We start from the raw sequence: 23869 nt of genomic DNA on the forward strand, positions 1-23869 counted from the left end.
GTGAATCATCAAATAGAAGTTATGTCTCTTTCTGTCTCTGTTTTGTTTCTATCCTTTCCTTTCAAATAAAAAAACCCAGCAAAATCTAAATGTCAATCTAAAATCAGCAAATAATAAAAATTATATTTTGGGCCCAGCATGGGAGTCTCATGGCTAAAGTCCTCGTCTTTCACGTATAGGATCCCATATGAGCACTGGTTTGTATTCGGGTTGTTCTACTTCCCATCCAGCTCCCTGCTTGTGGCCTGGGAAAGCAGTCAAGGTTGGTCCAAAGCCTTGGATCCTGCACTCACGTGGGAGATCCAGAAGAAGCTCCTGGCTTCTGGCTTCAGATTGGTTCAGTTCTAGCCATTGCAGCCATCTGGGGAGTGAACCAGCAGACGGAAGATCTTTCTGTCTGTCTCTTCTCTCTGTAAATATGCCTGTCCAATAAAAATAAATAAATCTTTAAAAAATGATATTTCAATTTACTAGGAGAGAGAGGCACTATGACAAAAAAAAAAAAATGGCTTTGGGAGAAATTACTATCTTCCAGGGAAGAGATTAGATGCCTGTTTTACAATGCAGAAACATTGATTCCAGACTGGCAAAGGATATAAACATAAAAAGCAAAGCTATAAAAATGTTAGGACAAAATGTTTCTGGAAGGTATGCTTCAGGTTCAGGGCAGAAAAGAGGAAGCAAGATAAAGCAATAGATACAAAGAAAATTGCAATAGCCAACAGTCATTGGTCATTCTTGGCTTTTTTTTTTGTCTGCATGAATTCATTTTCATCCTCACAACAGATCTCTGAAGAGGATTCTATTTGCTAGCCAGCCTATACATCCAGGGAGCAAGGTGCAGCAAGGTGAAATCATTTCCCCCTGCAAGCTCACTGCAGATCGTCAAACCTGGGGTATGGGGCCAGGCACTCCACAGCTCCATGCTGTACAGTCTATCCATTCCACAGCAAAGTAGAAAATTACAGTCTGACGAAAGATGCCACAAGCAAAGTGAAAAAACTTGCGACAGACTGGGAGCAAATATTTAAAGCATTAAATCTACAGACTTAATTATCCTGTCACACACCCTCGTCTTACAAACAGCAGCTTCACACACACATCTCAAAGGTCTTTATGACAAGTGAGACAAATGCTTTCCTGTTCATAGCCTGTACAATGTGCCCACATCTTTCTCAAGTTCTCTTTTCATAGTCTCTTCCTCTCAACTTCCTTTCTCTCTGTCTCTCTCACTCTCTCTTTTCTTCAAATACTTGTGTATCTGAATGACGAAATGACATGGGGGTGGGAGAAGAAGGGTGGGGGGCATGGAAGATAGAGGGAGAGAGATCTTCTGTTAATTAGTTCACTCCCCAGATGGCTGCATAGCTAAAGCTGGACCCTACTAAAGCCAGGAGACAGGAACTCCACTCAGTCTCTGAAACACCTGGGCCATCCTCTGCTGTTTTCCCAGGCACTTAGCAGGGAGGTGGATCAGAAGCAGAGCAACCAGGACTTGAACTGACATTCACATATGGGATGCCAGCAGTGCAAACAGTGGCTTTAACTGCATTCTTGATGCAGCTGGGGTTTCATTGCAAGACTACTGTGGGTTGAAGTGAAAGGGAGTTGTGGAGGGAGGTGAGAGGATAGTTGATGGCTAAGTTATGGTGTTTACAGGTGGATATAAGTGGTGATTAGGGGTGACTTGGGGGTGATGTTGTGGTCTATGACAAGACAGTTTGGATGCAATTGAAAGATCTTTTAAAGTTCTTCTGGAAGGGTGGAAATGCTAGAGGACAGTGTGATGGTGCAGGTGAGAGCTGTTGGGGGATGGACTGGGGATACAATTGGGGCATTGGAAGACAGTGTGGGGCGCAGTTAGGGAGATTGTAGGGAAACAATGGGTGTTTATCAATATAGTCGAGTCTTTGGTAAGGTAGTTTAAAGAGTAGAGCTGTTCACTGTCGTAGCATAGTGTAATAGACTGTGTGTAGGCTGAATAAAGGTCCTTCCAAAAGATGCCCACATCCTAATGTCTGGAGGAGCATGTTACCTTATGGGGGGGGGGAGGACTTTGCAGAAGGAATTAAACGTTTTGGGAAAAAAAAGGTTTGAAATGGGAGAGATAGTTTTGGATTATTGGGCAGATTTAAATAGGATTACAAGTGCTCTTCAACGAGGTAGGTAGAAGCAGACTTGAGTAACAGAAGAGGAGGTGACAATGTGGACATGAAGGCAGAGATTGTGTCACAGACCAAAGAACGCTACAAACCACCAGAAGCTGGGAGTTGCACAAAAACATTGTATCCTAAGGCCTCCAAAGGAGCTCCAGTTCTGTCGGCAACTTGACTTTGACCCGATGAAATTGGTTTTGGATTTCAGGCTCCCAGACTGTGAAAGAATAAATTTATGTTACTTTAAACCACCAAGTATGTGGGAATCAGTTATAGCCGCTGCAGTAAATTAATAAAGATAGATTGAGGGTAGAACTGGAGATCACTGGAAGAACTTAGGGGTGAGCTTGGAGGGGTTATTCAGATTGTTTGAGGATATAATTAAGATTTATTGGGAAACATTCATTTGTGTATACTTGGAATTATCAAAGGGAAGATTGCAGTGGGGTTACTGCAGGGTGGGGTCACTTAAGGGTGATTTGGAGGTGTAGTTGGAGACCAGGAAGATAAATGAGGAATATTTGCAGGTAACATCGTGGGTTATTGGTGGGCAGTTTAGAGAGTGGTTGGGATTTATTGGATAGTGGTTTAAGTGGTATGCTTGTGAAAAATTTTGGTAGATTTCTGTGGGTATAGTTGCACATAATTTAAAACAAAGGTGGACCTGGAAACCCTTGATGAGTGGTTTGGGGTTAGTATTTGGGACTGCAGTTATGGGACCAAGAGAAGATAGCTGGTGGGTATTCAGAGGGAGATTTTGGTGGCTCTTGGCAGGGTGGTTTTGGAGGGAGATTATACATTTTGGAGAGTAGTGTTGCATATCACCAAAAGATTACTTTGGGAATATTCTTGGGAGTTGACAAAGGGCCATTTGAGAGTGTGATGGGAGATGTTGGGAGGTGCATTAAGGATAAAGATGAGGCTCAGGAAGAACAGGTGAATGCTGACCAAAGATCAATGGAGTGGTTGAGGGTATAGTGAGTTGACAGTTTGTGGATGTAGTCTGGAGAACATTTTGGGGAACTGCTTGTTCATTTATTTGAGAAGTGGCACTGGCTCACTCCTCAGATGACTGGAATGGCCTCAACAAGAATCCAAATCCATTGGGAACCCAATCCAGGTCTCCCATGTAGGTATCAGGAAGCTAATCCCTTGAGCCATCACTACTGCCTCCCTAGGAACTGCATTAGCAGGAAGCTGGAGTCATGAGTGAGCTGGAATCTGTGTATGGATTGAACTCTGACACAGGACTCAGGCATCTTTTAAAAATTGCCTATTATTTGAAGAGCAGAGAGCATGGAGCCTTTATCTACTGTTTCACCTTGTAAATGAGAGCGATAGCCAGGGCTGAATTGGGCTGAAGTGTGGAATTTGAGTCTCCTATGTGAGTGGCAGAGACTCAACTGTCATCTGTTGTTTCCCAGGGTGCACAACAGCAGGAAGCTGGAATCAGAGGCAGAGCTGGGACTCCAAGCACTTCCCTGAGGGATGAAGGCATCCCAAGCAGCATCTTACTCACTGTGCCAAATGCCTGTCCCAACACAGGTATGTTAACAAATGCAAATGTTGGAAGCCTGTTTTTTTTTTTCTTTATTTTTTACAATCTTTACATAGTTAATTATGGCACAAAGGTTCGAGGGCTACAGGAAAGTGGGTAAGACTATTATTTCCACATTTCCCCCTATATCTGGGGTAAAGGGGAAATAAAGGGAGAAGCCACACCCAGTCTCCCACCCATCCCAGGTCCCCAAAGAGGCATGCTCCGAGGGTCTTGTTCAAGTGGTTTCGACAGTTCAACAGTTATGAATTGCTGCCAATCTCGGCGCTCCAAGCACGATGAGGTCTCTGCAGAATCCAGTGATTGACATAGTCCACCTTAAAGTCTCCGTTTGCCCAGTTTTTCATTGCCAACACATGGGAAGCCTGTTTTGTAGGCTGGGTGTCAAAGGAATGTTGTAGTTTGTAGCTGGGGAGCTACTAAGAAGCAGAGCACTGAAACCTGCTACAACACAGGTGAACCTCAAAAGCGTTATGCTAAGTGAAAGAAGCCAAACAGAAAAATCCACATACTGCATATAAAATGTTTAGGAAAGGTAAATCTATAGAGACCAAAGTTGAGGAGCTATGACTTGATCGTGTAAGTTTGCCTATGGCTGGGAATGAGAATGAGGATTGATTAAGTGGATTGAAAATGCTCTAAACCTGTGGCTGTTTTATGGTGGTTTTGCACATTTTTTTTTAAGATTTATTTATTTTATTACAGCCAGATATACACAGAGGAGGAGAGACAGAGAGGAAGATCTCCCGTCCGATGATTCACTCCCCAAGTGAGCCGCAACGGGTCGGTGCACGCCGATCCGAAGCCAGGAACCTGGAACCTCTTCTGGGTCTCCCACGCGGGTGCAGGGACCCAATGCATTGGGCCGTCCTCAACTGCTTTCCCAGGCCACAAGCAGGGAGCTGGATGGGAAGTGGAGCTGCCGGGATTAGAACCGGCGCCCATATGGGATCCTGGGGCTTTCAAGGCGAGGACTTTAGCTCCTAGGCCACTGCGCCGGGCCCCGCATTTTTGTTTATGCAGATTAAAAATGGCTGACTTGTGGTTAAGAACTCGCATTTACTTTTAACATATTGGTTACTCATTACTATGTCAATTAATTCCATAATGATGTAAATTTTTGCTGATGGTATGTTGGAGCTTTTAATTGACTGGGATGATACTCTGCTGGCTCTGTCTTCAGACCAGAGAGGGTATACCTAAGAAGCCGTTGAACTTGACTGGACAATAAGATGCTGGACTCTATGTTTGGTATATGCTTGCAATGGGGGAATCTCAACTGAACTTGAACTGTGGTTATGCAACAAGGTGGAGGAATCCACCATGGTGGGAGGGTTTGGGGAGGGGTGGGGAGAACCCAAGTACCTATGAAACTGTGTCACATAATACAATGTAATTAATGAATTAAAAATAATAAATAATAAAAAAAGTTAAAAAAATGGCTGACTTTAATCATACATAAATATATGTCAAGTAAGTTTTTAGAGATCATTAGAGAGTCATTTGTTGTAAGTTGGGTCACTGAAGTATGGTTTAGAATCCTCTTTAGTCACTGGAAGACTTGGAGGACATATCTTGGGCCACCAGAGTATGATTTGGTGTCTCAATTTGATAACTATAGCAAAAATCATTTGCAGTTACTTGAAACCATGAGTGAGGATCATTGTAGAGTAGCTTTATCAGCAGAGAGCTGCTTGGAGGTCTACATGGGAAACCGCACAAAGTGCAGTCAGGAGCATACAGGTGAGTGATCAGGGATCTTGGAAGGTGACTTGATGAGGAGAGGTCAGCAGAAGGCGGTTTGATGGTGATGGAGTCCACAGAGCATGATTTGGAGATAAAGCAGGTGACAATTGAAATTGATTTGAGCTAAGGTTGAAGCAGACATCCAGGGCGAGTTGGTAATGTTTGGAGTGGTGTTGGGGGCTCTTGGGGAGCCATTTCGGGGATCAATAGTGTGCTGTCAGAGGGCACAAGGAGAATGGTTTGGGATCAACGAAGGGTGTTTTGTGTGCATATGAGATACAGGTGGAGGATGATTTGGAAGTGTTGTTTGGAGATTAATGGCATACGGGTTGACTGTAGGTAGCTTGGGGGTAGTAGAAGGTAGCCTATTGGTACAGTTTGAGTGTCCATCAGGATGGATTGAAGATACTACTTAGGATCAATGGCCAGTAATTTAGGGATATAATTTGGGAATGATGGAAGATGGTTTTCTGCATCCACTGATAGATCTTGAACAATGTGGTCTTGCTCTTTTGTTTTACACTAGGATATGAGAGAAAAATTCCAGTGCTCTCTTTGTGGCAACTCAGATTAAACTGGAGAATGCATTTGTTTAAAGAAGGAGGAGGAAGACAATTTAGATAACTTGAATATTGAAATCCAGAGATAAATGGAGAGAGATTTGGAGATTGCTGGAACACAATTTGGGGTGCATTTGAGAGAATAGTTAATCTGGGTGTAATTTTGATAGCTATAGTGGGCAATTTAAAGGTTATAGCTTTACTTTGATATAATGTGATTTGGAAACAGCTTGAAGGTCAAGAGGGAGTGGTTTATTTGTGCAGCTTGGATGTTCATGGAAGATGATTCAGAAGTACTACTTAGGATCAGTGGACAGGATTCCCTTGGCGGATGATAGAGCGTGATATTCGCTGCATTTTGAGATGCAGCGACGGCAACTGGAGAGTTTAGAGATGTGAGGGCTTATAGAGAGCAACTTAGGGTACCGCTTGTACCGCCTTGGGGATCCTCGCAGGGTGACTTGTGCGGGGTGCCTGTCTGCTGGCCGAGGGGGCGTGGTCTGAACGGGGTTGGGGAGGACTTGGCCGCCCTCGAGAAAGCCTGTGCGCACGCGCTCCTAGCCGGTTCGCTCCTGGCGCTCCCAGGGCAGGAAAATCGAACAGCCGACCTGGCGCCTGCGCACTTGGTGCTCGCCGCTGCTGTGGTCTCGCGCCCCGCCCCCCACCCTCCCACCCCAAGGCTCGCGCTCCGTGGCGAGGTGGCCGTGCCGCTGGGGGCGGGCGCGCCCCGAGTGCAGGGTGGGGGGCGGCGACCTGATCGGCGCGCCTCTCGCACCCTCCCGGCGACCCCCGCCTGGTCCCTAAGACTCACAGTCGCGCGGCTGAGCGTGGCCCACGGGCAGGGCGCGGAAGAGAAGGCGCGCGCCCGGGGACGAGAGGGGCGCAGCGAGGGACGGGGCGCGCCCACCACTCCTGCTGGCCTGCTCCGATCCCTCCTTGGCCTGCGGGTGAGGACCTCCGGTGAGTAAGACACCCCCCATGCTACACCCCAGTTGGAGAGGCAGGGAAGGGACTGAGCGGCCTGAGGGCCCGGAAACGCTGACGAGGGTATACCTGTGCTGATATCCGCGACCTGTGACCCCGCGGCCTCACTCCAGACCCATTCGGACCTACCTGTTTTTTTTTTAAATCTCAACCCCCTGCAGGTTTTGGCTTCAGGACCTTTGGTTTGATCCCTAACCTAACCACATTCTGACCTGATGGGATCTTCATCCTCTTGTCCCCCTAAACTCAGTGCAGACCCCATCTAGTTGTGTCCATAGGATCCAAGACTTGATTGCATATCCTTGACTAACCCTGCCCCAGCTCTGAAGTCCATCTTGTTCTGTCCTGATGCCCAACACTAACCCCAGTTTCTGTCCTGGTGCTTGACCTGTCCTCTTAACTCTTATTCAATTCATGAGCCCCCTTCCCATGTTGATTTCTTAGTTTGTCTTATCCTGTTCTGTCCTGATTCCTAACCTATGACTTCCTTACCTTCACCCCATGCTGTACTATATCCCTGGGTCCTTTTCTTCACTCCAGTCTTCATCCCAGTTTGCCACCTTCCTTTTGTATGCACCCCCTAACTCTTTTTTTTAAAAAAGATTTATTTATTTTATTACACAGTCAGATATTCAGAGAGGAGAAGAGACAGAGAGGAAGATCTTCCGTCCGATGATTCACTCCCCAAGTGAGCCGCAAGGGTTGGTGCACGCCGATCCGATGCCGGGAACCTGGAACCTCTTCCAGGTCTCCCACGGGGGTGCAGGGTCCCAATGCATTGGGCCGTCCTCAACTGCTTTCCCAGGCCACAAGCAGGGAGCTGGATGGGAAGTGGAGCTGTCGGGATTAGAACCGGCGCCCATTTGGGATTCTGGGGCTTTCAAGGCGAGGACTTTAGCCGCTAGGCCACACCGCCGGGCCCCACCCCCTAACTCTTGCCGTGGCCCTAACCCTGTCCTACTCCGCCCCCGCTTTCTTGTATCATCACCTTCTTCATTCCTGTCCTCTCTCTGTCCTGGTCTTTTCAGATTCCTGTTCTTATCCCTGCTTTTGACCACTGGCTTGTCCTGTCCCACTCATTTTTCTGGGTTCTGTTCTTTTTTTTTTTTTAAGATTTATTTATTTTAATACAAAGTCAGATATACAGAGAGGAGGAGAGACAGAGAGAAAGATCTTCCTTCCGACGATTCACCCAAGTGAGCTGCAACGGCCGGTGCGCGCCGATCCGAATCCAGGAACCTGGAACCTCCTCCAGGTCTCCCACGCGGGTGCAGGGTCCCAATGCATTGGGCTGTCCTCGACTGCTTTCCCAGGCCACAAGCAGGGAGCTGGATGGGAAGTGGAGCTGCCGGGATTAGAACCGGCGCCCATATGGGATCCCAGGTCGTTCAAGGCGAGGACTTTAGCCGCTGGGCCACGCCGCCGGGCCCTTTTTTTTTCTCCCCCCACCCCGAGGGGTTCTGTTCTTAAAACAAAACAAAACAAAAACTGTACTAGTTGAAAGGTAGAGCTGGAGAGAGAAGAAGAGACAGATAGAGAGGCCCTCCATCCATTGGTTCACTCCCCAAATGGGGCTGGACCACGTCAAAGACAGGAAGTTGCAACTCCATCTGGGTCTTCCCCATTGGTGCCAGGGACCACGTTCTTGGAGCATCCTTTGCTGCTTCGCCAGGTGTATTAGTAGGGATCTGGATCAGAAGTGGAGTAGCTGGGATTGGAACCGGCACCCATATGGGATGCTGAGCAGTTTTTTTTTTTTAAAGATTTATTCATTTTATTACAAAGTCAGATGTACAGAGAGGAGGAGAGAGACAGAGAGGAAGATCTTCCGTCCGATGATTCACTCCCCAAGACACCGCAACAATCAGTGCTGCGCCGATCCGAAGCCGGGAACCAGGAACCTCTTCCGGGTCTCCCACACGGGTGCAGTGTCCCAAAGCTTTGGGCCATCCTTGACTGCTTTCCCAGGCCACAAGCAGGGAGCTGGATGGGAAGTGGAGCTGCAGGGATTAGAGCCGGCGCCCATATGGGATCCTGGTGCGTTCAAGGCAAGGACTTTAGCCGCTAGGCCACGCCGCTGGGCCTGGATGCTGAGCAGTTTAACTGGCTTCTGTTCTGTGCTGCACCTGTCCCTTGCCTTGCTGTCCCTTTGTTGTACTTTGCCTCTGTCCCTGTCCTGAATCCTAGTTCATTCATCTCCTAACCAGCATTATGACTCATTCCCAGTCTCACTGTTTGACCTCCATCCCAAGATAACTTTGTCTTATCCACTGTAATATTTTCTCTCCATTTGGCTCTGCCACCCTTCGCCACAGCCTTCTACCCTGTTCAGATCTCCTTCCTTCCTAACACCTACTTCCCAGCCCACTTTGAGCTCAGGGCAGGGGTCCCACTATTCCCTGCCCATGAACATGAAGCTTCCTAGCAATGGAAGTTCATTGACATGTTCTCCTTAATAAGAGGGAACAGCTCTGTGAATTTTGTGCAGCTTGTGGGGTTTTTGTGTAGCTTTCCAGACCTCCACCCCAGTGCTCTCCCATAGAGCTTGTGGTTCTCTTACTGCCCTAGGAAGACAAGAAACTATTGGGGTGCTCCTTGCCCTCCCCATGTGTGAAAGGATATTCTAACTTATTCAGTGATTCTCTACAAGTCTGAGAGCCTGAAAGGTCTGGGTCATGTTTCTCGCTGTGCTTCATTGGGGGCTGTCTCGTGATGGGGGCAGAGGTTGAGAAAATATGCAGATGTTAGGGGACCCACCGGTGTGATGAATCATCTAGGTCACATTACCCTCATTCCCTGGTCTTGATCCTGGGTATGTGATCTATGCTTTTCTCGCCTTAAAAAAAAAAAAAAATCTGTTCTAGGCCTGAGGCTTCAGGATTTGATAGTTCATTCCCATTTGTTTTTAAATGTACTGATTTATTTATTTATTTATTTAGTTAGTTAGTTAGTTAGTTTATTTATTGAAAAGTCAGGTATACAGAGAGGAGGAGAGACAGGAAGATCTTCCGGCGATTGATTCACTCCTCAAGTGGTCGCAATAGCTGGAGCTGTGTCTATCCCATATGGGCACCTGTTCTAATCCCAGTGGCCTCACTTCCCATCCAGCTCCCTGCATGCAGCCTGGGAGGGCAGTGAAGGACAGCCCAAAACCTTGGGACCCTGCACCTGCGTGGGAAACCCAGAAGAGGCTCTGTGCTCCTGGCTTCAGATCAGCTTAGTTTATTCCCTTTTCTTCTGGCAGTAGACAGTAAACATCTGGGTGCCAAGTCCACCTCACCTCTGTGAGGCTGGTCTGGGGGGAAGTAGAGGGGACAGGTAAGCACCCAGGGTCAGAGTCAGGTCCATCCAGCAAGATCAATGACAAAAAACAATATGGGCTTCCTTTGCCATCTTTCTCACTCTTCCTTGATTCTGAGAATAGATGAAGAGGATATGGATAAAAAGAGGATAATGTGTCACTCATTTATGTTTTGTGCTTACATTGTTTTCCTTTTTAAAAAAGATTCATTTACTTTTTATTGGAAAGGTACATATACAGAGAGAAGGAGAGACAGAGAGGAAGATCTTCCATCTACTGGTTCACTCCCCAAGTGGCTGCGACGTCTGGAGCAGAGCTGATCCAAAGCTTTTTCAGGGTTTCCCATGTGGGTACAGGGTCCCAAGGCTTTGGTCTATCCTCAACTGCTTTCCCAGGCCACAAGCAGGGAGCTGGATGGGAAATGGAGCTGCCAGGACACAAACTGGAGCCCATATGGGACCCTGGCACATGCAAGGCAAAGATTTAGCCACTGAGCCATTGTGCCAGGCCTAATGTCTTTTTTTTTTTTTTTAAGATTTATTTTTAGGGCCCGGCAGCGTGGCCTAGCGGCTGAAGTCCTCGCCTTGAAAACCCCGGGATCCCATATGGGCGCTGGTTCTAATCCCAGCAGCTCCACTTCCCATCCAGCTCCCTGCTTGTGGCCTGGGAAAGCAGTCAAGGACGGCCCAATGCTTTGGGTCACTGCACCCGCGTGGGAGACCCGGAAGAGGTTCCAGGTTCCCGGCTTCAGATCGGCGCGCATCGGCCCATTGCGGCTCACTTGGGGAGTGAATCGTCGGACGGAAGATCTTCCTCTCTGTGTATCTGGCTGTAATAAAATGAATAAATCTTTTTAAAAAAAGATTTATTTTTATTGGAACGTTAGATTTACAGAGAGAAGGAGACAGAGAAAAAGATCATCCATCTGCTGGTTCGTTCCCCAAATGGTCGCTACAGCCAGAGCTGAGCCAGTCCGAAGCCAGAAACTTCTAGGTCTTCCATGTGGGTGCAGGGTCCCAAGACTTTGGGCCATCCTCCATTGCTTTTCCAAGCCACAAGCAGGAAGCTGGATGGGAAGTGGAGCAGCCAGGACATGAATGAGATTTTGACACTAGGAGGTGGAGGATTAGTCAGTTGAGCCAATTGTCGTGTCTTACATAATGACTAGGGCAACTTCCCATGATGATTCTGTGAACTGTGTCCAGATCTCTGCTGTTCACTCCCCTGAGCTCCCAGGGCAAGAAGTTGAAATAGCAAGGGTACCCTGTTAGGTGTATCTATCGGGTTCTTGCACTTTGTGTGGTCAGTAAAGTATGCACGAGAGAGAGAGGGTAACTATTCTAGCTCAGAATGTTTCTGTGTGCCCTCAGTTCCTATATTTGGGTAGTAAGACTTCTGGCCACGTATCTGAATATATTTGTATCATACATTTTTAGTGGTGAGTAGGGAGAGATCAGATCATGAGGGAAAACAACTCTGTTTCAAGTATATCTGATTGGGCAAGTACGAGGCTTGCATATCTGGGCAGTGAATGTGGAGGGTTTAGGGGTTAAAGGGATATAGACTCTGTCTCAAAGATCTCTGAACACATGGAGCCCCTGGTTTGGAGTCATGGGCTTTCACACTATCTCTGCTGCAGGACCATGAGTCAAAGAAAATGTGTATTTATATAAAGAGGAACACCCGAGATGTGGCAGCTAGCAGATAATGAGAAGCTCGCATGAGCTGGGCACAGGCCCACGCAGGCTTTCAATGTATGAACTCATCTCGTGCTCACAGCAATCCTGTGAGTTCCAGATCATTATCCTTATAGCCATTTAGCAGATAAGGACATGGCGACCCAGAGAGCTTTAGTAACTTGTCCAAGCAGTGATGTGGGTACTACGGGGCAGAGAATCCCAGACCCACCGTTTACCAGCCTTAAGAGCCGAGTGAGGCTGAGGACCCGCCTGGGGAGAGGCATTGTGGTAGGGCTGTTGAAGGTTGTGCATGGGGCCATGACATGTGTGGGTCACTGTTCTCACTTGTCTGCCTGGCCTGCAAGGTCCAGTTACCTGCTGTCCCCTACTTGCCTACTTTTGTGGGAGTGTGCTGCTGTTATTACTAACAGTTGTTAATGACACGGTATAAGTTTCCTTACACTGGGAAAATGCCTTCCCAAATTACTTTGGCCTCTTTGTCTCTCTAGCCACCTTTTACCTACTTTACAGATGAGGAAACCTAAGCCTTAAGACTCAGTTTGCATTGCCAGCCACATTCTCTTGGCCCCAGTTCTATAAACATGTTCCATGTTCCCAACATCCCCGGTGGCCCATAAGAAGAGGTGGGGGCAAGGAAGAGAGGACACTCCCCCTCCCCACCCTCCACCAACTGCCATCTGCCCACCCTGTCCTGCCTGTCTTCAGTAGCCCTGGGCAGGGAAGGAGGGGAGGCGGGGAGGGTGATGAAAGGGGCCTTTGTGTCCCTTGCAGGAATTCTCCAACTCAGGAAGAAAGGTGGGCAGGGGTGGCAGGAGGCCTCCATGTGCTGGGACGCTGCTAATAGAGAGGCAGCTTGGTGTGCCCACCAAGCAGGTTGGGCACTGTCCTACTGTCCTCTCTTTCCTCAGTTTGCTTTCCTACTGGCTTGAGCCAGAGCTGCTACAGGGGCCAGGGTTTGGGTGGGGCAGAGGAAGCTCCTACATTGCCGTGGGTGGAAGCATTCCCGGCACAGGGGACTTGTCGCCCTCAGTTGCCTTGCCTGTGTCACCTCAGGAAGAACCAGGTGTTCAAGTACACGTGGCTTTGGGAGGGCCTCGGAGGTCTTCCTCCTGCAGCTGGGAAGGTGGTGGGTTTGTGAGACCTGGCTTATCCTTGGAAAGGCCGGCTTGTCCTGGCCCTGACTTGAGGCTATTTCCCCAGCAAGGGTGGGAATTGAATGCCTCTAGCCCTCTTCTCCAGCCCTGTGCCCAGGCCTCTCACCTCTGCCTCCGGAATGTGCTGCCCTCCAGCCCCCACCCCAGAGCTTCAAGGCTCTCTGGTCCGCAGACTCTAATCCTCTGTGAGTTGGGGCAACAGGAGAGGCAGCTGCTACTCCCGTGACTCTTAGCCCTTCTGCCCCAGGCCTCTCGGGGAGGGTGTAAGTTCTGGGCTGTGGGTTCCAAAGGAAGAGGGAGTTCCAGGCTGTTTCCTTGGCCAAACCAGGGACCCTAAGGGGATGTGGCCCTAGCCCTGATGGCAGGCAAGGCAAGGGTTAAAAGGGGTGGGCCGGCCCAGTTTCTGGCCAGGTAGGCTGGGCCATTACCTAGTGGGAGGCGTCCAAGGCATGCGCCACTGCTGCTCACGGCCAGGCCCTGGGAGAGACAACTGTGCTTTTGAGAGACCTGAGGCTTCCACCCCCCCAGCATCCTCAGCTTTTGGTGAGCACCTGGGACCCTGTGGCGGGGGGTGGGGGGGATGAGGGCATGGGGGTGAGGTGAGGCGTGCTGAGTGCTTCTGGGAAACAGCCTGTGGGGTGGAGTGGCCTGTTGAGCAGCATGGGGGGAGGTCCAGCCAGGAAGGAGCGCCTGAGTCGAGGGGCAAAGCCCAAGATACCCAGTTTCCTTTTTGGCAGAAAACCGATTCCTGGCCGGAAATGAACAGACTGGTCAATGAGGAATAAAGGAGGAGGAAAGCATGGGTTTCCCTTCTTTATTCTGCTTCCCCACTTCCTATCCTCCTCCCCCTCTGTAGGAGTAGAGTCCAGATTTGGGGGGTTTGTGCTCCAGTGGTGGCAGGATACAGAAGTGGGGGTCCGCTGACAGTGTGGTGGAGGGGGGTGCCACCCGGGTGAGGTGTCTTGGTTGTAAACAGTCATTACCGCCAGGAATTTCTTTCTCAGCTTGTAGTGTCAGAAGGGCAGACCTGAAAAACCTGCTGGGCCCGCCTTTGGGCGTGTGTGTGTGTGTGTGTGTGTGTGTGTGTGTGTAGGGGGGTGCCCCTCGTAGCTCTCCTGCTATAGTTCATTCCTGTGATGGGTCCTTGGACCACGGGAGACTCAGGTCCTGGCGAGGGAGTTGTGTTGGGGAGGGGGCTGCTGGGGTCCCCTTCTCACCTCCTGGTGCTTCATGAGGACAGGGCAGCCCCTGGTCCCAAGGCCAGTGTGTAGGTGGTAGGTGAGCAGAGGTAGAGGTTCGGAAGCCGGCTGTGGGGGTGTGGGGGTGTGGAGCATTGACCCTACCTATCCTGCCTAGTGACCCCATGATTCATGCCTCAACTATGTCCCTGAGGTCAGGCCGACTAGGTGGGGCGGGGATTCCTGTCTGGACCCCATGTTGACTTCCACGATGCTCTGAGTTCCCAGGGAAGGCAGGAATGAAGCAGAACAACTTGGTGAATGGGCCCATCTGGGGAGCCTTCAGAGGGTGGGTGTGAGAGTGCCTCCATGCAGAGCTCAGGTCAGAGCCCTGATCCCAATGCAGAGGACAGGGCACCACTGCTTCCAGGGAGAGGCACAGACCCAATGTCAGTGTGGAACTCCAGTATGATTGGCAGCCCCTTAGAGGTAGAGATACGGGAGGGGCTTGGGCTCAGGCCTGTGTGGTAGCCTGAGTCTGTCCCATACCTGGCCACGCTGTCAGAACAAGCTGTGCATCTCCAGGTGGGTGGAGACGGGAACTCTGTGGCCCCATTAGGCCCTCTCAGTCACCTGCTACCAAGGGTAGGCCAGGTGGTGGGAGGTGATGTCACCCGGCTGCCCAGCTGGGGAACAAGCAGTATGTGGGAGGGGGAGGGAGCAAACTCCAGACAAGGGGACAAGGACAGGGCTGGCGACCATCCAGGGAAGCTCCACGGGCTGCCAGCCATGCGTCTGGAGACAGAGAAGGAGCCAGCAGGCAGGTGGTTTGTTATCTGTGGCTGTAGACTGCTTTTTCACAGAGCCCAGCAAGATCACTGCCCATGCTGGTCTGAGGCCAGGCTGGGGGAGAAAGAGGGACTGCAGGGACCCTGGTGGCAAGGGAATGCTTGAGTTGCTGCACCAGAGCCATGAGACCAGAACCAGGGCAAGCAATGTGGACTTGAACCCTGGCTTAACTACCCTAGCCTTCGCTGACTCCATCATTTGTTCAGCTGGCAAACACTGGGTACTTGCTGTGTAGCAGCATCCCCAACACTGGAGGCACTGATGAAAATAGGATAGATCTGTCTCTTATCCTCATGGCACACGGAGAGAAGAGGCATGATCACTTAACTGGACACCAGTTGCGAAGTCCTAACACAGGACCCCCTTCAGGACATGCCATTTAAGTCCCAGCATGATACGTCAGAAGCAGGGGCCTGGGGCAGTGAGAAGATGCTCTGCTCTAACCAGCCAGTCAACCAGCCAGCAGCCACAGCCTGAACAAAAGCCCTGAGGCCTGTTGGACTTAGGGAGCTTAGGAGGAAGTTGGAAGGACTGGAGCAAGCAGCTCTAGTGAGGGAGTGGGTTTCGGATGTTCTGGGCTGTGGATAAGTAATGTCATCTCTCTCTATGCCCTTCTTCTTGTCATCTTCATATGACAATCAGAAAACCACCATCAGCGGGTGGCTGTGAAGATTAAACGAGGCACAGTGGGTAGCTGTTCCAGGCACCCAGGTGCTTAATGAGTACTGGTTGTTGTTGTTATCTGAATCTGTGCCATAAATTCTCTCCCCAGGCAAGACTCCTGGCTGTGGCCCATGGGCCTCTGAGGAGGCGTTGTAAGTCGGCCCTGCTCCCCACTTGCTGCGCTCCCACTCCATGGGAAGGGAGCCAAGGTACGGGGCCAAGCGGGTCCAGACGGCAGCACACGTCTCCAGAGGGCAGATGAAGCAGGTGGTGGGGTCAGGGTACTTTTTATTCCAGCTGGGACGTGGGAAACTGGGGCAGGCTGGGACCTGGCAGGGAGCGGCGACGGGCGGGGGGCGGGGAATCACAGGATGAACTTCCTTAATGGCATTCTGCATCACTGCCAGGCCTTGTGTACCCATCAGCTCCGGCCTCCGGACAGCACCAGGATGGAAGTCAAAAGTCAGCTGATCAGCTCATCTACTGTCAACACCCCAGGTTCGTAGCTGGTTCTCCCTCCTGCTGCCTGCTCCACCTGCTATGAATCACCACCTGCTCGCCTGGGGAGGGTTGCTCCTTGCTGGGCCACTGATCTCTGCTCTCTCTGTATCCAGCTGCCCCATTTGGAGAAGCTGCCCCCCAGGTGAAGTCTGAGCGGCTGCGTGGGCTGCTTGACCGGCAGCGGGCCCTGCAGGAGGCGCTGAGCCTGAAGCTTCAGGAGCTCCGCAAAGTGTGTCTCCAGGAGGCGGTGAGGGCCTGCTTCCCTTCCCCTCCAGGGGCAGGGTGTCCGATGGGGATGAGAAGCCTGGGCCGCATACATCCCCGTGTGGAGAATGAGGTAGCACTTGGTAAGCCACTTGCCTGGACTGTGGATGTTCTGGTACTTCACTCTCCTTCAAGGTTGGCTTACATGGCTTCGAATCTGTACCTCTAGGGTGATACAGCTGCACAGTCCCCTACTGGCAATTTAGAATCGGCCAAAACTCAAAAGACAAAGAGTTCTGAAGACTGGCAGCAAAGGAGGCCATGGACAAATGTTGGGGCGAATTTGTAGTTTCCACTGTCCCCTTTCAGCATGAGTGACCACCATTTGTCCTCAGTCATGTAGTTGAGGCCATACAAACCCAGACCCTGAGGAGTGCACCGGGATGTCAGTGTATTTAGGCTGCTCACTTTTAGAAATCTAAAGAATTCTGAATTCCAAAGCAGGTCTCCCTGCCTGCCGTGTTGCTGCCCCCACGGTCTGGGCCAATAAGAGCTGAGGGTGCACACAGCATACCTGCCCGGTAGAGCTCTCAGGAAGAGGGAGAGAGATGGCCAAATTTGAGGTACTGAACAGTGCCAGTTCCTGGGAAGACTTTTGTCGCTCCTGGGCTCATCACTGTTTCTCCCTATTCCCCTTGGCTAACCCCTGGTAGTCTCTGCCCTCTGCCTCCCCCAGGAGCTGATTGGCCACCTACCCCCTGAGTGTCCACTGGAGCCTGGTGAGCGGCCCCAGTTGGTCCGCCGGCGGCCCCCTGCAGCCCGTGCCTACCCTCCACCGCACCCCAACCCAGCACATCACTCCTTGTGCCCTGCCGAGGTGAGCAGATGGGTGTCAGGTACCTGACAGCAGGGAAGGACAGATATAGGAGAGGACTGTCAGCATTGCAGCCAGGGGAGGGAGAGGCTAAATGCAACGGGTTCCTGCTAAGGCGAGGGGGGGGAGTATTGATCCCTAAGGTCCCCACCCCCAGGAAGATGGGTAAATCCCCACCCCTCATCAAGCTAGGCCTCACCGCTCCCCCCAGACAACTGAGGAGCTCTGCCCCTAGGTGAAGGGACTCACTCCTGGGTAGAAGAGGGCCTGAGCCGTGTACCTGGCCATTTCCAGTGCTTCACCCTGTCCCACTCTGCTTGTGCCCTGCAGGAGCTGGCTCTCGAGGCCCTGGAGCGCGAAGTATCTGTGCAGCAACAGATCGCAGCAGCTGCCCGCCGCCTGGCCCTGGCTCCTGAGCTGACCACAGAGCAGCGCCGGCGCCGGCGCCAGGTGCAGGCCGATGCACTGCGGAGACTCCACGAGCTGGAGGAGCAGCTTGGCGATGTGCGGGCTTGCCTTGGCCTCCCAGGGCTCCCACCGCCCCAGCCCCTGCCAGTTCCCACGGGTGCACTCATGACTACCCAGGGAGTCTGTCTGGGCACACGCCTCACTCAGCTCAGCCAAGGTAAGCCAAGCCCACCGTGACTCACCAGGGAGCAAAAGGGTGGGCTAGGGACAGTAGCTAAGGGATGTGGGTGAAGAGCTGGTAAAGCCCAGGCAGAAGACAACTTAAGGGATCCAAGCTGTAGAAGGTCGGAACAAAGCAGATTGTAGGGAAGGGAGACTGACCCATAGGGACCAGGTAAGGGAGGACCCAGACTACTGCTGGTGGCCTTGGATCCCACTAAAGGTGGGTTCTTGGTGAAGGACTAGGGCAGGGAGGAGTGCAACCAGTGGTGTAAAGGGGTGGTGCCAGGAGTTGAAGGGTCAGGCCTGCTTCTTCTCACCTGTAGAGGACGTAGTTCTGCATTCGGAGAGCAGCTCCCTGTCTGAGTCCGGGGCCAGCCATGACAATGGTGAGGACCTGTCCCCAGCTCCACCTCTCTCCCCTCAGTCCCTCCTTAGCTGCACTCCTTCCTGTGACGCTCCTCCATCTTTGTGGCTTTGCCCTCCCCACTCCATGCCCCCACTGTGTCTTCAGTCCCAGGACCTAGCTGTTGGCCCCCTTTGCCACCTCCCTTAGCCCTGTCTCACCCCTACACTCCTCCCCAGTCTGCTTCCACCTGTCTTAGCACCTGCCCCTCTGCTACAGCACAGCCGTAATCCACTGGTTTCCCCCACCCCCCTGCCCTACCATGGACCCTTCTCATCAGATTCTACTTCACCTTGTCCCTCCCATCCAGAGGAACCTCGTGGCTGCTTCTCTTTGGCTGAGCGCCCATCACCACCCAAAGCCTGGGATCAGCTGCGGACTGTGTCTGGGGGGAGCCCTGAGCGGCGTGCCCCATGGAAACCACCCCCATCAGATCTTTATGGGGATTTGAAGAGCAGACGGAATTCTGTGGCCAGCCCCACCAGGTGAGCGGGAACACTTTACCTCCCTTCCCCAGAAGCCCCAGCTAGCAGGGGGGGCCTGCTGGTTGGGCAGCCCTGACCAGTGTCCACCCACCTGTCTCTGTCTAGTCCCACACGCTCGCTCCCCAGGAGTGCCTCCAGCTTTGAGGGGCGAAGTGTGCCTGCCACTCCTGTGCTCACCCGGGGCTCTGGCCCTCAGCTCTGCAAGTAAGGAGGCTTTGAGAGTGGGAGCCATTAGCTCTCACTGAGGGTGCTGGGGAGGGTGCAGGAGGACATGGGGGGCTGGGCTGGAAAGATAACAAGTTGTCTTGGTGGAGAATAGGGTGAGTATGGCGCAGAAGCATCAAAGTTTGCGAGCTTTTCTATGCATCCTCCCTACCCCTAACCCCACCCTCACCACCCGCCTTGTTTGTGAAACAGGCATAATAGCATATTGTGCCCTTGAAATACCTGGGCGTTGAAAATTCTGGCCAGTATGTCCCAGACATCTGCTAGAAATCAGGTGCTTTCCATGTTACCAGCTCATTGAATCATCTCCAAATTCCCCGAGCTGGTGTATTTGTGTGTGTGTGTGGTGTAGTTGAGGGGTGTTATTGTTTTTCCCACTTTATAGATGAGGAAACTACAGCACAGGAAGGTTGGAGTTGCTTGCTAGCCAACTGAGTTCCTGGGCTACCAACCCAGTGCAGGGGCTCCCTGTTTCTTCTCACTGACCTGCTGCGTAAACACTTAGCTCAGTGCCTGCTTTGGCCAGGCTGTGAACAAACCAAGGCTGCTCTGCCTGTGGGCTTACGCAAATGATAACTTGTCAGGGTGGGTTGTCAGGTGCTTCTCCCTCTTGGTGGCTGGGATAGGGACCGCAGACAGGGTCTTCAATTCTAGGCCTGAGGTCTGAGGTCTAAGACTGCATCCTGAAAGTTGTGCCAAGCTGGGAGAAGGGCCTTGACCAGGCGGGAGGCAGGGATTGAGCAGCCAGGTGTATTAGCAAGAGTCCTTTGTGCTGGCTTCCTCTCTAGCCCTGTGCTTCAGTCGCAGCCCCCTAAGAGTTCATGGCCCCAAGAGCCCTGCACACTTTCAAGCCCAGAACCCTCCAGGCCAGGATGAAGCCCTGATGCCTTTTGGTGCCACTCCCTAACAGCTTAATACATGCAGCTTCTAGCCCTGGGACCCATTTCAGAGATGTGAGAGTGGAGATTGTGAAAGAGATGAGCTAGGGAGAGCACTGGGACTATCTGCCTCATTTTTCTGACCATACTGCCATGATACACTCTGCACCGTAGACCCGAAGGCCTCCATTCTCGCCAGTGGTCCGGCAGCCAGGACTCGCAGATGGGCTTCCCCCGGGCAGAGCCTGCTTCCGATCGCGCCTCCCTCTTCGCAGCTCGTACCCGCCGCAGCAATAGCTCTGAGGCCCTGCTGGTGGACCGGGCAGCTGGAGCAGGAGCTGCCTCCCCACCTGCCCCCCTGGCTCCCTCTACTGCTGGCCCCCCAGTCTGCAAGAGCAGTGAGGTGCTGTATGAGCGCCCCCAAGCAGCCCCTGCCTTCTCCTCCCGCACAGCTGGTCCCCCAGACCCTCCCCGAGCAGCCCGGCCTAGCTCAGCTGCCCCTGCCTCGCGCGGGCTCCCCCGCCTCCCACCCGTGTGTGGGGACTTCCTCTTGGACTGTTCCCTAGACCGGGGCCTGCCCCTCCGTGGTGGTAGTGGGCCGGCAGGCTGGGGGGAGCTGCTGCCTGCAGCTGAGGTCCCAGGACCCCTGTCCCGTCGGGATGGGCTCCTGGCCATGGTCCCTGGCCCACCACCTGCATATGCCACTGATGGTAGCAGCCCCCTCCTCCGCAGCAAGGACCTGCACACCCGTGCTGCCCGCACGAAGCCCTGTGGCCTGCCCCCAGAGGCTGCTGAGGGTCCAGAGGGCCATGCCAACCCTCTGCTGTGGATGCCCCCACCCACCCGCATTGCCCCTGCTGGTGAGCGTGGTCACAAGAATCTTGCCCTGGAGGGGCTGCGGGACTGGTACATCCGGAACTCGGGACTGGCGGCGGGGCCCCAGCGCCGGCCAGTGCCTCCCCATGCAGGCCCGCCACACCCACCCTTCCTGCCCTCCCGCTGCTTTGAGGTGGGCCAGGCTCAATACGGGGTTCCGAGCCAGGCGCCTCTCCCACACTCGAGGAGTTTCACGGCACCCCCTGTCTCTGGCAGGTACGGAGGAGGGTGCTTTTACTGATGGGCTTGGGGGTCTCTTGAGGTAGCTGCTGAGGTTACCAGCACAGGCCAGGGAGCTGCCAGACACAGTAGCTAATGACTTAGACCCCACAAGGAATCAAGTGGCAGCCTCAGCCTGGGGGTAGGGATGGGGTGGTGGGGGGCACTGCTGGCACTAGTGCTCAGGGACTTGGTGACAACAGGTCTGTAGCAGGCTAGTGGAGACTGGGTTTGCACCATTGCTTGTCAGGTGAACAGAAGCCAGGCCACTGAGAGGGAGGCACACCCTTGCCCACCTTCCTCTTCTTCTCCATGCCCCAAGCTTGGGAACCCAGAGGTGTGGTGCTGTGCTGTGCCTGCCTCCACCTCTTTAATGAGCCTCTTCCTCTCTCTTTTTCCATGTCTTGTCTGTTTCTTCTCTTCTCCATCTGCCCTGCCTGTCTTCTGGATTCCTGCTACCCCCTCCAAAGATACTACGCGGACTTCCTGTATCCCCCGGAGCTGAGTGCTCGTTTAAGTGATGTGACGCTAGACGGGGACCAGTCCTCCAGTTCTGACCCCCAGACTCCAGGGACGCTGGTCTGACCCGGTTCTGATAACATCCCTGTGTTGGCCTGGGCATGACTCCAGTCTGGGGAGCGCACAGCTCACCTTGTTGAGCCCTGAGACAGGGCTGCTGCTGTCAGTCTTGGGGTGAGGTGGGGTAGGGGTAGACCAAGCTCATCTTCCAAGGCCCCTGGCTTCCTGAGGCCCAGGAGTGGGGCTGACAGCCTGCTCCTCCTCTAACACTGTGCTGGTGGACTGAGGGACCCTAGCCAGCTTCAAGGAGGTAGGAGTGCAATCATGGGGAGGTCCACGCCCCTTCCTCCATTTCTGTTTACAGTTGTGATTTAGGTATTCACTGTCTTCTACTCTCCCACCCTGCCCCCGCACTAGGCATTTTATTAAAAAAGGGAAACTGTGATCTTGTCCTGGTTGGGTTCATTCCTGTCCCTATGCCCAACCTGTTCCATGCAGGAACGCCATCCCACAGAATGGACCATGTAGGGTCTCGGGGCCCTGTTTGGCACAGCCAGGAGACTCTGGTATGAACAGGACTCCCTGCCACACTCCCCACCAGGGCAGTTTTTGGGGAGATGGGCACTATGCTCACATTTGAAAGGATCAAAGGCTCTGGGTGTAGTGCCCAAAGGAGCCCCCATCGCCATCTGGGCCCTCAGCCTCTGCCCTGACCATGCCCAATTAGAAGGCACCATAGGAGGGGCCAGGGGCAGAGCCAGCGGGTTCAGGTTGTATCCTGGGATGCTGCTGTGGTTGAACCTGGCATCCAAAGATGCCAATAAAATCCTCAGGTGACGTTCGGCCACGGGCCACAGGCCACGTCACGTCTTCCTTGTCTTTCCTTCCATTCACTTTTTAAATGAATCTACACAAGCTGTGTTTTCTATATCTGTGATTTACTGGAGCTGGGGGTTCCCCTGCCCCCTTAACTGGTGTTCAACTTTTCTTTTTGTACAAATGGATCTGGGCCCAAGACACTACCCACATTGGAAGGGGATTTCTATAATAAATGTGCAAACTGAACCCATGCACTGGTCCTGTATCTGCCTTGTTTTGTAGGTCCACACCTTTCATTAGGAATGGATAGTATACTAGGGCACTTCCCAAAAGTTCATGAGAAAATGGAGGTAAAAGATAATCAGTTTTTGTCACTTTCCTAATTTTTAAAATAGAAGTATATATGTTAAAGAATAAAAACAACAGAAAGTATATATGTTTTTACAAGACAGAGTGTAACAGAGAAGGAAACACAGAGAACCCTTCTATCTGCTGGTTTACTCTCCCAACAACCAGCCAGGGATAGACCAAGTCAAAGGCAGGAAACCCGAACTCCATTTGAGGTCTCGCATGTGGGTGGCAGAAGGACAGAAGGAGCCTTCCTCTGCCGCCTTGCACAGGCACATTGGCAGGGAGCTGGGTGAGAACCAGGGCAGCTGACTAGAACTAAACACTCTAGTATGGGATGCAGGCTTCCCATGTGGCAGCTCAGCAATTCCCTTCCACTTGTATTTGTACAGGAAGAAAAATACGTAAATAGCCTATGAAAGTACCATCTGCTAGGGCTGAAACAGTGGCTTAACAGGCCAATTCTCTACCTGCATTGCCAGCATCTATGGGTGCCAGTTCTAGTCCCAGCTGCCCCAATTCCCACCCAGCTCTCTGCTTATGCCCTGGGAAAGCAGTGGAGGATGGCTCAAGTCCTTGGGTACCTATACTCATGGGAGACCTGGAAGAAGCTCTTGGCTTCAGATCAGCTCAGTTGTGGCCATTTGGGGAGTGAACCAGTAGATGGAAGATCTATCTCTCTTCTCTGCAAATCTGCCTTTGCAATAAAAAGTGCCACCTGCTTGTGGCTGGCTTTCTGATGGGGAGGAGGGGTCAATTCCTTTGCCTCTGCTCTGATTTATGGTCACCCTCAAACAAGAACCCTTAATACTGCAAAACAGTAGGCCTGGTGCAATGGCTCAATGGCTGAATCCTCCACTTTGCATGCACCAGGATCCGATATGGGTGACAGTAAGTGTTCCAGCTGCTCCACTTCCCATCCAGCTCCCTGCTTGTGGCCTGGGAAAGCAGTGTTAGATGGCTCAAAGCCTTGGGATCCTGTACCCACTTGGGAGACCTGGAGGAGGCTCCTGGCTCCTGATCTGCTCAGCTCTGGCTG

At 52.1% G+C, this 23869-nt stretch overlaps 1 protein-coding gene and 1 non-coding gene across 5 annotated transcripts; both read left to right on the top strand.

Moving 5' to 3' along the window:
• The first annotated feature begins 5930 nt into the window (after positions 1-5930).
• LOC118760455 (small nucleolar RNA SNORA31) lies at positions 5931-6050 on the top strand. Its single transcript, XR_004996796.1, has one exon. It is a non-coding gene; the product is annotated as a small nucleolar RNA SNORA31 (small nucleolar RNA).
• A 612-nt stretch (positions 6051-6662) lies between these two features.
• CCDC120 (coiled-coil domain containing 120) lies at positions 6663-22529 on the top strand. Of its 4 annotated transcripts, none has more exons than XM_058658835.1 (10): positions 6663-6980; positions 15959-16058; positions 16257-16347; positions 16464-16597; positions 17291-17431; positions 17759-18053; positions 18382-18444; positions 18772-18946; positions 19052-19150; positions 20224-22529. In XM_058658835.1, the coding sequence occupies exons 3-10, from the start codon at positions 16299-16301 to the stop codon at positions 21164-21166; spliced, it is 1899 nt and encodes a 632-aa protein (XP_058514818.1). In that variant the 5' UTR covers positions 6663-6980; positions 15959-16058; positions 16257-16298; the 3' UTR covers positions 21167-22529. The 4 variants fall into 4 exon arrangements, with proteins under 4 accessions (XP_058514818.1, XP_058514820.1, XP_058514819.1 ...); XM_058658836.1 differs by lacking the exon at positions 6663-6980 and adding an exon at positions 13629-13702; XM_004587902.2 differs by lacking the exon at positions 6663-6980 and having other exon boundaries at positions 16014-16058; positions 20224-21141; positions 21615-22529.
• Positions 22530-23869: the final 1340 nt, after the last annotated feature.

This window comes from Ochotona princeps, chromosome X, assembly GCF_030435755.1.
Source record: "Ochotona princeps isolate mOchPri1 chromosome X, mOchPri1.hap1, whole genome shotgun sequence".
Taxonomy (NCBI): Eukaryota; Metazoa; Chordata; class Mammalia; order Lagomorpha; family Ochotonidae; genus Ochotona; species Ochotona princeps.

Bases quoted from the DNA above. Each gene is read 5' to 3' on its own strand.
- CCDC120 (XM_004587902.2), top strand. From the start codon at position 16,299: ATGGAAGTCAAAAGTCAGCTGATCAGCTCATCTACTGTCAACACCCCA. The intron at 16,348-16,463 runs GTTCGTAGCTGG...CTCTGTATCCAG, and splicing joins ATCTACTGTCAACACCCCAG to CTGCCCCATTTGGAGAAGCT. The intron at 18,445-18,771 runs GTGAGGACCTGT...CCTCCCATCCAG, and splicing joins CGGGGCCAGCCATGACAATG to AGGAACCTCGTGGCTGCTTC.